The sequence below is a fragment of the Heterocephalus glaber genome, unplaced genomic scaffold (genome assembly GCF_053883595.1).
Source record: "Heterocephalus glaber isolate CG9 unplaced genomic scaffold, H.glaber_assembly_v1.0 deba00001447, whole genome shotgun sequence".
Classification (NCBI taxonomy): domain Eukaryota; kingdom Metazoa; phylum Chordata; class Mammalia; order Rodentia; family Bathyergidae; genus Heterocephalus; species Heterocephalus glaber.
The window spans coordinates 5411257-5425095 of NW_028258299.1; the positions used below are offsets into that span (position 1 = coordinate 5411257).

General features: G+C 57.4%; 1 protein-coding gene across 3 annotated transcripts; it reads right to left on the reverse strand.

Annotated features, from left to right (window-relative positions):
- Positions 1-1001: 1001 nt before the first annotated feature.
- Positions 1002-12815, reverse strand: Eno1 (enolase 1). Of its 3 annotated transcripts, none has more exons than XM_004863668.4 (12): positions 12637-12815; positions 9512-9605; positions 7943-8038; positions 7021-7079; positions 5022-5091; positions 4075-4208; positions 3734-3956; positions 3031-3228; positions 2030-2231; positions 1550-1658; positions 1405-1463; positions 1002-1316 (listed from the first exon to the last, which is right to left on the reverse strand). In XM_004863668.4, the coding sequence occupies exons 2-12, from the start codon at positions 9594-9596 to the stop codon at positions 1247-1249; spliced, it is 1305 nt and encodes a 434-aa protein (XP_004863725.1). In that variant the 5' UTR covers positions 9597-9605; positions 12637-12815; the 3' UTR covers positions 1002-1246. The 3 variants fall into 3 exon arrangements, with proteins under 3 accessions (XP_004863725.1, XP_087070443.1, NP_001297156.1); XM_087214317.1 differs by lacking the exons at positions 7021-7079; positions 12637-12815 and adding exons at positions 7348-7406; positions 12174-12308; NM_001310227.1 differs by lacking the exon at positions 12637-12815 and adding an exon at positions 12174-12296 and having other exon boundaries at positions 1005-1316.
- Positions 12816-13839: the final 1024 nt, after the last annotated feature.

Sequence of the window (13839 nt, forward strand, 5' to 3'; positions counted from 1 at the left end):
ACACTGAAAAACACTAACGCACGTCTGTAATCCCAGTGCTCTGGGAGGGTGAGACAAGACTCACATTTGAGCTCAGCCTGAGCAACTTAGTAAAACAAAAACACTAGGGATATAACAGTGTGAAGACATCAGGTTCAACTCAGTACTGCCAGAAAACAAAACTAAACAAAAATCCCACTCCCCCAGTGAGGAAAAAACCAGACACACACATAGGCAAAAAGCCTACTAATGCTAACTTGCTGCCTTAAAGTGGGGATGAACAAAAACTTCTGAGATAGTGCCCTGCTATGTAGCCCTGGCCTGGAACTCACAGCGATCCTCCTGCCTCAGCTTCCAGAGCGCTGGGATTGCAGGTGTGCGCATCTGGCTGGCTCAGTCCTTAAGCCTCCTAAGTGGTTCTGGGCTGGGTTAAATCCTGGCGGAAGGTGCCATAGCTGCAAGTGTCCACAAGAGGGCGCGTATCCCGGATCGCACCCTGCACACCACCTGCTGAGGGCTCCAGGGCTTTCTGCAGCCTAGTTCCAGGACCTTGCCATCACTCTCCTGCCCACTCTCCCAGGGGCAGGACCCAAGACTCCAGTCACCTAGGACAGCGCGGGTGTGGGTGTCGCCCTGGTGTGGACAACTGTGTGGCTAGGCACCCGGATGCCACCAGTGAGCAGCCAGCATGTGAATCTTCTCCAAATTAAATGTCTGAGATGAGTCCTGCTGCCTTCCCTGGGGGACCCCGCCCAAGGACACTCACAAATGCCCTCCACAGCCCGGTTCCCTGTGTTTTGGTTTTTGAGACTGGCCTCAAACTCCCAATGACCCTCCTGCCTCAGCCTCCGGAGTGCTGGTCTTTCAGATGTGTGCCACCACTCCGGGCCCCATCTCCGTCTCCACCCACAGCCTCTACTCTGGCAGGCCAGTACCCCACTGGGCCCAGGAACACCAGTGACAGGACAGGCTCAGACAGACGGCAGCGCCTGCTGCCGCTGCACGCACGCGCACACACAGGGTTCTCGTGGGCAGTGGGGTATTTATTTCACAATAGCCACTGGGGACCTCGCCTGGGGCCACCCTGGAGCTTACACTGGGGCACACGCGGCTCAGGACACGATGGGACACAGGTGACAAGGACGGCAATCACAGGGCTGTGGTCACAGCTCCAGGTGGGCGCTGGCATCTACAGAAGCGGAGGCGAGGAGACCTAAACTACCAAACTACCAGGGCCCCCAGGGCCTGCGTGCTTGCCTGCCTCAGCCTACTTGGCCATGGGGTTTCTGAAGTTCCTGCCGGCGAACTTGGCCTTGCTGCCCAGCTCCTCCTCGATTCTGGGAAAGAAAGGGCGGGTCAGGGCCCCCCGAAGCTCCTCCCAGCTGCCCACTCTGGGCTTCCTGGCGGACCCACCTCGGCCCCTACCTGAGGATCTGGTTGTACTTGGCCAGGCGCTCGGATCGGCATGGTGCACCAGTCTTGATCTGCAGAGAGAAGGCAAGGCGGGCGGTGGGCACAGCAGGTGGGGATGAAGGCGGAGCTCCGGGAAGAGCCGTGGGCGCTCGCTTACCTGCCCGGTGCTGAGTCCCACCACCAGGTCAGCAATGAAGGTGTCCTCCGTCTCCCCAGAGCGGTGGGACACCATGACGCCCCAGCCGTTGGACTGGGCAAGCTTGCACCTGGGGGCCGGGGAAACACATGGGCCCCACCTCAGTTTCCTTGAGCTGCCCTGGGCCCCTGAAGGAGATAAAGCCTCAACGCCTGGCCTTATCAAGAGCAGAGTTTGGAAGCTGGGTGTGGTGGGGACATGTGCAATCCCAGCACTGTGGAGGCTGAGGCAGGAGGATCTAAGAGTTTGAGGCCAGCCTGGACTACACAGAGTGACAAGCCAAGGGGCAAGGCAGGCATCCTCAACCACCCGCCCCTCCCAGTGTCCACACAAGAGCTTCACTGCCCACGGGACCTAAGCCACAAGGAGCCAGGATGGCGACTGCTCCGTGCCAGGGCCTGTGGCACCATGGTACGCGTCAGGGCCACCCAGAATACTCACGCCTGCAGGGACTCGGTCACCGAGCCAATCTGGTTGACCTTCAGCAGCAGGCAGTTGCAGGCCTTCTCGCTCACGGCCTTGGCGATGCGCTTGGGGTTGGTCACCGTGAGGTCATCACCCACCACCTGGATGCCCGCGCTGCCTGTGAACTTCTGCCAGGCCTGCCAGTCGTCCTGGTCGAAGGGGTCCTCGATGGACACCACTGAGGGGTGAAGGCACGGCACAGCGTGAGATGGGCTGGGCTGGTGACAGAGCCCCGCTGTCCTCGCCACCCTGCTCTCTTCCTTGGGGGACTCGAGTCTGGTGCTGCTGAGCAGAAGCAAGGCCGCCTCATCTGGGAGTGGGGTGGGCGGGGCGTAGCTCGGGGCAAGGCCTGGCACACACCAGGGCCCAGGCTCCACCCCAGCATTGCAAAAACAAAATTCTTATTTTTTTGTTTTGTTTTTTTTGGTACCTGGGATTGAACTAGGGTCCTTGAGCTTGGGAGGCAGGCGGTGAAACCATTGAGCTACATCCCTGGCAAAATTATTTTTATCCCCAGTACCAAAAAAAAAAAAAAAGCAAGCACAGAGCGGGATGTGGTGGCTGTAATCTCAGTACTCAAAAGGCTGAGGCAGGAGGATTGCTGAGTTTGAAGCCAGTCTGGGCTACACAGTTCAAGGCCATCCTGAACTACATATTGAGACCCTGTCTCAAAAAACACAAAGAAACTGAGCATAACACTGCACACCCCAAACCCAACACCTGAGGAGGCTGAGGTAGGAGGATCCCAACTCCAAGCCCAGCCTGGGCAATCTAATGACTTAGTGAGACCTTGTCTCAAAATTTAAAAAGAAGAAGAAAAAATGAAGTCACAAAATGTAACGGTGAAGTGCAGTCTGGGGTCTGACTCCCAGGTCTTAATTCTTGCTCCAACACTTGTTGTGCTCCTGGGCCAGTAACAATAATCCAACACACACACACACCAGTGCCTCCGTCTCCCCTCCTGCGGCCCCGCTCACCTGGGTAGTCCCTGATGAAGGACTTGTAGAGGTCGGCCAGCTGGTCAGGCGAGATGTACCTGCTGGGGTCGTCGGGGGACTTGAAGTCCAGGTCATACTTCCCGGAACGGAAAAACTCAGACGCGGCCACGTCCATGCCGATCACCACCTTGTCCGTGTAGCCGGCCTTCCCGATGGCGTTCTTCAGCAGCTCCAGGGCTAGGGACACAGGTGACGGGGTCACATGGGGTCCGGAGGGGAGGAAGGGGCGGCAGGCACCCGGGCACCGCCAACCGCCACGGAGACTCGCAGCCACTCCTAGAAAGCGGCCTCTCTCTCGACAGCTGGGCAGGCTGACGCTGGGACAGAGCGGCGCGCAGCTGAGGGAGGCTGTCCCCAGGCCAAGTCCAAGAGAGGCCGGATAGGGGCCGGGGGGAGCCCTGGCGGTGTGGCCTGCCTGCCTGTCCCGGTCCCTGGTCTGACTTCTGACGGACCCTAAAGAGGGCTGCCTCGTGCGGTCAAACCAAACACAGGCCGAGTGTTTTCTCTCACTAGCCGCCCTCAGTGTGGCTGATCCCCCTAAAATAAAGAACTTGGGGCTGTGCACAGACGCACTGCAGGTGTGCGCCCAGCCTGGGCAAATGAGACCCTGTCTCAAATTTAAGAAAAGCCCCCTGCCTTGCCTGCAGGTCCGGGGTGGGGTGCACCCGGTCAGAGGCTGTACCTTCCTTGTTCTCCAGGATGTTGGGCGCGAAGCCCCCCTCGTCGCCCACGTTGGTGGCGTCCTTCCCGTACTTGTCCTTGATGACGCCCTTCAGGCTGTGGTAGACCTCGGCGCCAATGCGCATGGCCTCCTGGAAGCTCGCCGCCCCCACGGGCAGGATCATGAACTCCTGCATGGCCAGCTTGTTGCCCGCGTGGGAGCCGCCGTTGATCACGTTGAAGGCCTGGGGGGGGCAGGGTCAGCGCAGGGACAGGATCAGGGTCACCGGTAACCCGGGGTCTCGAGTCCCTGAGGCAGCGGCGTCCACCCCAGCGCCACCTAAGGCCCCTCGAGCTACTCACCGGGACAGGCAGGATGACCTCAGCGTTGCCGGCCAGGTCGGCGATGTGGCGGTACAAGGGCACCCCCTTCTCCACGGCACCAGCCTTGCATACGGCGAGTGACACCCCCAGGATGGCATTGGCCCCGAACTTAGCTGCAGCAGCAGGAGGTGAATCAGTTTCCATTGTCACCTGCGGTCCTGGGGACTGGACCCAGGGTCTCTGCAATGAGCTACATACCCAGCCCTTTGTTCTGTTTTTATTTTGCAACGGGACCTTGGTGAGTCACTGAGTTGTCCAGGCTGGGCTTGAACTTGTGATCCTCCTGCCTTAGCCTCAAAGGTATTTGTTTGTTACTCGCCTGTCTTTCTCCTGCTGGCCTTGTACCCAGGAAGCCTTTCCTCTTCTCTCTACGGACTCACCTGCAGCCCCCAGACACCCTGACAAATTCCACCATTGCCTGATTACACAGGGCAACCTATGAGAGTTCACAAAGACTGGCATCATCTGGCGATGCTCCTGGCATTTAAAATGTTAACTTTTAGGGTGGGGGATTTAGCCCAGTGGTTCTGTTGCCTGCCTCACAAGCACAAGGTCCTGAATTGGATCCCTGGTACCCACCCCTAAAAGTAACTTTTTTTTTGGTACAGGGATCGAACTCGGGACCTTGTGCTTGCATGGCAGGCACCAGAACCACTGAGCTAAATCCCCCGCCCCCCAAAAGTAACTTTTAAGCCGGGCATGGTGGCACACACCTATACTCCCAGCACACGGGAGGCTGAGGCAGGAGGATCTCCATGAGCGAGAGGCCAGCCTGAACTACAGAGTTACAGCCTCTGGAAAAACCCCATTAGTACTAATAATGAAAGGAAAAATGTTAAAGCGAAGCAATGGAAAGAAGCCACGCTCCGAATCTTCCTGAGTGTCAGCCGATCCCCAGGGGCCCGGGCCCCGCACCCAGCACTCACATTTGTTCTCCGTCCCGTCCATCTCGATCATCAGCTTGTCGATCTTCTCCTGCTCCACCACATTCAGTTTCTGGAGGGAGAGAGGAGGCTGAGCCCTGGGGCGGGGCGTGCAGGGTCCAGATCCATTCAGTGCCCAGCGTTTGTTTTATGGGCATGGAGTGGATGGGACCTCAGGGGCCCGTGGGCTCCAGCCCTGGCCCCAGAAGCAGACAGGGAAACACGAAGTGGCGGTCACCTTTAAGGGATCAGGCCCTTCTCTCAGCCAACACTGAGGGTCCCAGTCCCCTCAGTGTCCGAGGTCACCTCGCACACCAGCCAGGCCGGTCTACCATGGGCTGGGAAAGCTGTTGCTAGAGAGGGACTCTGGGGCCATAAATAAAGCCCAGTGCTCAAGCAAGTGGGGTCTTGTGAAGCTCGGCTCTGTGGCTGCTCACAGTCTGCATCCTCTGAAAGGATCCAGGATTTCCTTTTTTTTTTTTTTTTTGGTACTGGGGATTGAACTCAGGACCTTGTGCTTTCTAGACAGGCAGTGGAACCGCTGAGCTAAATCCCCGGCCCTTCCTTATTTTTTTGAGACAGTGTCTCACACTATAGCTCGGGCTGGCCTTGAACTCATAGGGATCCTCCTGCCTCAGCCTCCAAGTGCTGTACTGGGATTACAGATGTGCATCACCACACCTATCCCTGGCTACTTGATTTCTGCAGGTAGCCCAGAATCATTCAGCAAAATATTTGAAGACTCTAAAATAATGTGGTATCTTGAAAATTGGCTCAAAGTACTACTCTTAACAAAACCCAACAAAAAGGTTTTTTTGGTACCCAACAAATTTTTAATAAAAATCAATCAACGCATGACTTTATAAATAACATTCTCCACACAGAAACCAAAACCCGAAGCCTGGATGTGGCAGTACACCCTGTAATCCTAGTTCTTGTGAGGCTGAGGCAGGCGGGCAGGGTTGGGGCCAGCTAGGGTACACAGCAAGACTGTGTCTCTAACTGCATCGAGCCCCCTCAGCAACCTGGTATCTGGTGCTGTTTTCCACAGCATCATTGGAGGCAGTGGTTACCCAGGCAACCTGCGTGCTCCCAGGGGACACAAAGAGCATGGTGTGTGTGGAGGCACCCAGGGGACGGGAACCGAGTGGGCATGGACCAATTAAAGAGTGGCAGAGGGCAGGCCAAAATAAGCGAGCAGGGACAGGCCATAGAGGGTGAAGCTGGGGGGCCAGGTGTGCAGAACAGGGCAGTGTGGAGGGCAGAAGGACCCCCCACAGAAGCTCTACTTCTGCCTGGTGCATAAACTCGTTTCAAGCAAGACTTTTTATTTCTTATGTGGTGCTGGGGATGGAAGCCAGTGCCTCCTGCTGCCCTGGAGCCACAGCCCCAGAGCCCTGAGGAATCTCTCCAGGGAGCTGAGGTCTTGTGGTGTGGCCCAGGCTGGTCTGGAACTCCTGGGCTCATGTGGCCCCCTTCCTTCAGCCCCAGGAGCCATCTAGCCTGACGACAAGGAAATATCACCCAGCAAGAGCTTTACTGTTGGAACAAGGCGGCAGGAGTGCGCGGAAAACCCCGACGGGCAGAGCCCCCAAGATGCACTCTTCGGATCTGGATCCTTATTTCCCAGAGGTCAAGACAGCTGCGGGGTGGAGGTGCTGGTGGGGGCACAGTCTAACTTCAGCACTCTGAGGCTGAGGCCAGAGGACCTCCTTGAATTCAAGGCCAGCCTGGGCTACACAGGAGACTGTCTCAACAACACTCAACCCCTCCCAAAGTAAGACAGCTGCAGGGAAAAGGCCGAGGGGGGACAGCTCCAGCTCCAGCTCCCACTCCCACTCCCACTCCGGGTCCAATTCCAGGTGCGGTTGGCAGGGCGCCCCTCATGCACACACAGGGAATCCGCCCGGCTTCTGAGCTCTCAGAATGAGCAGCAGGAGGGTCCCTCGCCTGGGTGGGATTTGGGGGCACCGACCGGCATCAGTGACAGGGCAAGGCCTACCTTGCTAACCAGGGCAGGTGCAATAGTTTTATTGATGTGCTCAACAGCCTTTGACACACCTGGAGAGAATAATCAACCGATTACTGATATCCATTAGGAACTCAGGCCTGAGCAGTGCTGCTACAGAACCACTAAGGCCGGGGGCCGGGGGCCAGGAGCCCCCCAAGCCCCGGGCCCTGTCGGCACCCTTCCCGCTCCCCATCTGGCTTCAGCCCAGTCTGAGCGCTCACACCTGGGACCCACAGGTTAGAGCCACACAGGGGCAGCCCGCGCGTGCCCAGAGGGTTAGTGTCACCACCATGCTCCAGGCCGCCGGTGGCCCATTACCTGTGTGCACAGGGCCGGCGCCAGGAACTCACTGACATACTTAACCGGTCTGGAGACGCCTGCCCCACCAGAGGACAGAGAAGGAGAGAGAGACAGAAAAGCGGGTGGGAGGATGCCGAGGGGACAGAGCGAGGAAACATGAGGCGGTGGCAAGGACCCGGTGGGCCTTCTGGGGTCTCAGTGGCCACCGGTGCCACAGGGCCAAGTGGACAGGCAGCCTGAGTGCTGCGGCCTCCGCCCTGGACATCCAAGCACCTCGATGTGCTGCAAGCCCATCTCAGTCACACCGTGAGAGCGCCCGCCCCTGGGTCTGTCTGTGTGCTCTGCCACCACCTGGCCAGCAAGTGCCAGAGTCCTACAAGAGAGCCCTGAACCCGGCTGAGCCCTTCCCAGGAGAAGGAGACCCTCGTCCTTAGTGTCAAATCACAGGTCCCCTTTTCCCCACCCCCGGAGGAGACAAAATGTAGTAGAAACCAATGGAACAAGGATGTGGCTCTGCCGCTGCCGAAGTCCCCACGGCTGCTGTGTGGTCACTGCTGCCACTGTGAGTGCCTCCACAGTGCAGTCCCAGGGATGCCTCGGGGCCCGGCCTCACCCTTGCCCATGTAGCGGGTCTTGTCATTGTCACGCAGCTCCAGGGCCTCATAGATGCCAGTGGAGGCGCCGCTGGGGACAGCAGCTCGGAAGAGACCTAGATGAGGGAGAGGGCGACTGAGAAAGATGGCAAAGACATGAGGCCAGCTCCCTCCCACACACAGATGGCAGCTGTCATGGGGAGACATTGTCATTTTTTTCTATCAACTGGGAAGTTCCAGCAGCCCGTTCCTCCTGCCCCTCAGGTTTTATGATTCGGCAGTGCAGACCCTGATACGGCAGATGGACACCTCCAGTTTAATGAAAACGACCCCAAGCAGAGTTTCTTGAACTTTAATGCACCCACAGGCCACCTGGAGAGCTCACTAAAACACAGATTTTAGCCAAGCGTGATGGTGCAGGCCTGTAATCCCAGCACCCGGGAGGCCGAGGCAGGAGAACTGCACAGAGTTTAAGGCCAGCCTGGGTTACATATTTAGACCCTGTCTCAAAAAAACCCCAAAAAACCAAAGATCAAGCTGATCCCACAGGCGAGGGGGCTGCACAGCATCCCAAGAACCCTGGGAATTCACCATGAAGCACACGCCCAGCAGGGGGTGGGCTCACCATGGCAGGCAGAGGCAAGACTCGAGGATGCTCCTGGGGGGTGGGGGGGAAGAGGGGGCGGAAGGAAAGGGCTGGGCCTGTGACTAAACAGTGACTCAGCTCTGACTGGCAGGTCCTGGTGAGCCGCTAGGCCTGGGTAAGGCTGCCAACCGCACCCACCGCTGGAGGAACACAGTCCCCGGGAGATGCCCATTTTCTCAGGTTTCTTCCCTGTTTTTGAGAGCCTGTCAGGTTACCCGGGCTGGCCTGAACCCTCCAGTCCTCCTGCCACAGCCTCCCAGGTAGTTCACAAACGAAGCTCTTTCCAGGAGACAGTCAGGCTGAAATGAGAGCCTTCACCGCCTCAAATGCGATTTCCAGACCAGACTGTGGCACCGAGCACTCCGACCCTGAGCCCCTCCGACCTTTCCTTATCGAGAGGAAGGGCTCACGCTAGCACAGGCACCTGCTCATTTGGTCACAGCAAGCTGTGTGGCAATGGGTCCAAGGCGTCACCTTACCGCCCGCCTCAGATCCGGGAGCGGCCTGCACTCTAATGGACACTCTGGCAGTGAGCCCACAACTCCTGCCTATGGGCCCCACCTCCCGGGGTCACAGCTCATCAGCACAGTTGCAGGAATGGACTTTTTCTTGCCCAAAGCACTGTAAGACCATTTGCTTGTTTACTCACTTATTCGTTCATTGATTTTTTTGAGACAGAGTCTCACTATGTAGCCCAGGCTGGCCTTGAACTCAGAGATCCTCCTGCCTCAGCCTCCCAAACTCTGGGATTACAGGCATGGGCTACCATGCCTGGCTCAATGAGACCTATGTTTATTTATTTATTTTTGGTACTGGGGATTGAACTTGGGTCCTTGCACCTGGCAAGGCAGGTGCCGGAACCACTGAGCTAAGTCCCCAGCCCCAGACCTATGTTTAAATGGAACACGGCAGAAGGAACTCTGGACACCAAGGTGGCATTTACCTTTGTCTGTGTAGAGATCAACTTCAACAGTGGGGTTCCCACGAGAGTCAAAGATCTCTCGGGCATGGATCTTGAGAATAGACATGTTGGATCTCTGTGGAGAAACACAGTTCATATTTCCACAGATAAGCAAAGCACCTGCTCATTCATTCCGGGGACCACTTCCGAGGACCCCCAGACTGCACTGGCCTGAACACTGGATACAGGAAGCCTTACCGGCTCTGGAAAACTTTAAGGAGGCTGGGGGCCAAGAGTGCAGCTGGGGTGGGGTGCTGGGCCGGGGTGCTCGGGCCCTGGCTCTGCCCCCAGCACAGCAGGCTGTGGTCTGAGGGTGCTGCTCAGAGGCAGAGCGGATGCTGAGCGTGTGCTGCCCATGGTTCAATCCCCAGCACCAACAGGAAATAACAGCAGTAGGTAGGGCCCAGGCCTGGACGCCCCTGCCCAAGACTCAGGCCTCATTCTGTGAATAGAAAAAGCCCAAGAATGTGCAGACCGGGAGGAAACCAAACTGGGTGGGAAAGACGAACGTGGAAGCCATGCAGAGCGGCTCTCAAGTGGGTCACCATCACCAGTTAGCAGCGGGCTTGGCCTGTGGATGGAGCGGGATGGAGGCCAAACAGCAGGGCAGAAGGGATGTGAAGGTCACGGACAACCAGAAAGGACAAGGGCCAAAGGAAGGGTGAAGGCAAGATGCAAAACTGGCTTTTGCACAACAGTGACTGGAGTCTGGGGTGAAATTCATAGCAGGAAACCTGAAGCAGCATAGTGGATTCGACCCAGCGATTTGATGGTTAAAATCTGAGTCTGAGGGTCAGGAAAAAACAGTTCCTTGGTCTGTGATTACTGCTACTGCCATTTTTGGGGCCTTTCAAATTTCACAGTATGTGAGACACTAGGAACAACATCTCATCACATTTCCTTCAAAGGGCACTTTACTGTATTTGAAAGACTTAAGTGTGAAATGTTATGATTTGTAAGTAAAGATTCTATCTTTTCTTTGTTTTTTTTGGTACTGGGCACCGAACTCGGGTCCTTGCGCTAAGATTCTATCTTTGAACGCCAACGGAAAAGGCTTCCTTTACGAACATTGATTTTGTGGGGGTTTTTTTGGTACCGGGGATCAAATTCCAAACCTTGGGCTTGCAAGGCAGGCAGCAGAACCACTGAGCTAAATCCCCTGCCCAAGAACATTTAGGGGAAAAAAAAAAAGGAAGCTGGGCGTGGTGGAGCAGGCCGGCAATCCGAACAGTTGGGAGGCCCACCTCAAATTTGAGGTGGGCCTGAAATACATAGGAAGACCCTGTCTCAAAAAAAAAAGAGAAAGAAACAAAGAAACAAAGCATTTGTAGCAGCAAAGAAATAAGTCTTCAAAGAAAGCCCCTTTCTCCCCTTCGGGGTGCTCCAAAATAAAGCAATCCATCACTAAAGGCCTGAATCGGTGCTCGGGAACCTTTGTCTGCCGGCGCTCCCCGGGTCACCTTCTCTGGAAGGTTCTGAGGCAGGAAGGGGCACCTTTTTTTTGGAGTTTCAAAATGAGACACGGAAGCCACTTCTGTGGTTCTGTTGTCTGTGTAACAATGGAGTTCTAGTCATCGACCAAAAAAAAACAAAGTAGTTTTCATCTACCATGTTCCAAAAAGGCAAATTTGTTTATAAACCATTCCTAGTCAACCTTACCGACCATGCTACACAGACTGACTTTGTAGACTTCGGACGCATTTATGAACACATCTTTATCTCACATCCGCAGCATTTCTGGTTTCGTTTTAGTGACAAAAGATGAAATAATCAGTTTCACCATAAAATGTGATTTATCTTTAAATAGGACGGAAAAGCTATACTCCAAAGTCATTCAAATTCAGCGAGCGAGGACCTGGAAGAGGCCTGGCCTGAACCTCGGACCAGGGGCACAACACGTGGATCCCGAAGGCCATGCTACAGCGGCTGTGGCCAGCCTGGAGGCCCTGGCCCTTTCGCCTAACTTGGGCGAGGTCCCCGGCGGGGCTTGCTAGTGATCCAGCGGCCCTGCTCGGAGTCTGCAGCCCAGGGATTGGTGACCAGCGCCACTCGGTGCTCGGTCCCCGACCGGGAGACTGGGAGACCACCAGACCCGGGGCTGCAGGCTGCGCCTGGAGGGTAGGGGGGACTAGGGAGGGGAGGAAGACTGCGGCCTCCGGAGCACCTCTGTGCCTCCCCCTCCTCCATTTTGGACGAGGCTGGTTGGAGAGGGCACGGAGTGAGGCGATCTCCGTCCCCGAGGCCGTGCCGGGCCCCCGATGGTGCGCGGCCTTCCGCTGCCCAGGCCCGCTGCCTCGCGCGGTGCGCGCGCTGCTCCTGACCTTCTGGGCCCCGCGGCTCCGGGTTCGCACGTGGGTTTGTGCCTCGTGCGCCCCCGGGTAGCACGTGCATCTGTGCCTTGTCCCCCTCTGGGGGTCACACGTGGATCTGCTCTTTGTCCCCCCCAAAACATTGCAAGCCCCACAGGTGTGCCCGCTGCTGTGCCCCGCCCGTAACGTGGCTGAAGTGAACTTCGGGGGCCCCGTGGGGGGCCGCGTCGTGGCCGGAGAGGGGGCTCGCAGGTGCCCAGGACCCCCGCCCCAAGCCCGCGCCGCCGAGGGGAGACCCCGAGCCGCCCGCCTGGAGCCCCTCTCAGAAACTTCACCTGGCCACCGGATCTCGTCGCCCGGAAGAGAAAGAGGGTGCTGCAGACACGTAGGTTCGCGTTAAACTGGCGAGACGAAGGAGCCCCCCGAGCCCCCTAGCTGCTCTCGCTCCGCCCGCCCCGACTTCCGCCCCAGCGCGCGAGACCCCGCCCAGTGTCCCCCCCGGGGGGGGGGCCCGACCACTCGGCCTGGCCGCGCCATTGGCCAGGCGAGCCGTCGCTCAGACCCTCCGCGGGAAGGGGCGGGATTGCGCCTGCTGCTCCAGCCGCCCGGGGCGCGGGGCGCGGGGCGCGGGGCGGCCGGGCCTTGGGGGCTGTGGGTCCCCGGCGGCTGCGTCGCGGAGCTGGCGCGCTCCCACGTAGGGGCCCTGCAGCCGAACGGGCGGCTGCGGGATCGAAGCCGGGGTGCGGCCAGGGGCGGGGCGGCGCGGCGGGCATGAGGGCTCGGGACCCGGTCACGTACTGCGAGTCCCGCACGCACTCGCACTCGGCGTCCGCGTGATGGCTACGACCTTGGGGACGACCTTCGGGGCGGCCCCGCCCACCGCGAGAGCCGAGACCTGCGGCGTGGACGTTGGGCAGCGGGGCTGCAGGCCGGTGCGCCTGCGCGCCCGTCTGGGTCCTTGCGAGCCCGCCAAGGTGACCCTTGTCTTTGTCCGACCGGCGGGGCCAGAGAGGCTCCTCCCCCTTGTCACGTGTTCATTTATGGTCGTGCTGGAGCGTGAACCCTGCGCCTCGCACGTGTTAAGCACGAACTACCACGAGGCAGCACCCCAGCCTCTCCCACCACTGGAGCCTCAGTAGCCCTGGTACCTGCTGCTTGCAGAAAGCCTAGTAGCCAGCCTTGCCTGCCGCGGGCCGTAGATCACCCCCACCTCCATTCTTGTGAACCCTGCGTGTAATTAGAATGGAAGAAATGGAGGTAGAGACACAAGGAAAATATGACTTTTAAAACTACTTTTAGCCAGGCGTGGTGGCACATGCGTGTAGTCCCAGCACTTGGAAGGCTGAGTCAGGAGGATCGCCGCGAGTTTGAAGCCTGCTTGGGTTACATAGTTAAAGTCCCTGTCTAAAAACAAAAAAACTCCTGGATAACAGGAAAGTTACTCAAGCCTTCTAGAAACTCACCCTTCTGTCCCCGCAAAGAGAACAGACGTGTACGTGTTTTAGACACAATAAACCTGTAAATTGGGCTCTGGGCCTGTGCTTTTCACCTCTAAACCGCACTTCCTTCCACCAACTTCCACCCTCAAGAAAGCGGCAATGTAAGATACTAGAGGGCAGGGGTCTCAACTTAAAATGCGTAAACAGCCCACCCTGTGGGTGACCTGACGGCAGAAGCACACATCCCAAATAACCCATCTGGAAGACACCCCCAAAGCCCCAAATAAATACCCAGCTCCCGATCATAAGGGGGTTCTCTTCCACCTCTCTCCATCTGCACTCTCTTTGTGTACTTTTAAATTTCTGCCTAATAAATCCCTTTATGCCTCTTAATGAGGAGTCCTGAAAAGTTTTCTTCTGTGTTAAAGCCTGTGAACCTGAATCTTAATTCAACGGGCAGGGTGGGTGCAGGTTCCTTACCTCCCTCAGGGACCTTAGGGACCTGGGACAATGATCTGGGATTGGAATTTCACGTAGGCCCAAGGAATTTCTCAGAGTTGTG

Bases quoted from the DNA above. Each gene is read 5' to 3' on its own strand.
- Eno1 (XM_004863668.4), bottom strand. From the start codon at position 9,596: ATGTCTATTCTCAAGATCCATGCCCGAGAGATCTTTGACTCTCGTGGG. The intron at 3,229-3,733 runs GTACAGCCTCTG...CTGTGTCCCTAG, and splicing joins CATCCTGGAGAACAAGGAAG to CCCTGGAGCTGCTGAAGAAC. The intron at 1,317-1,404 runs GTAGGGGCCGAG...TTTCTTTCCCAG, and splicing joins AAGTACAACCAGATCCTCAG to AATCGAGGAGGAGCTGGGCA.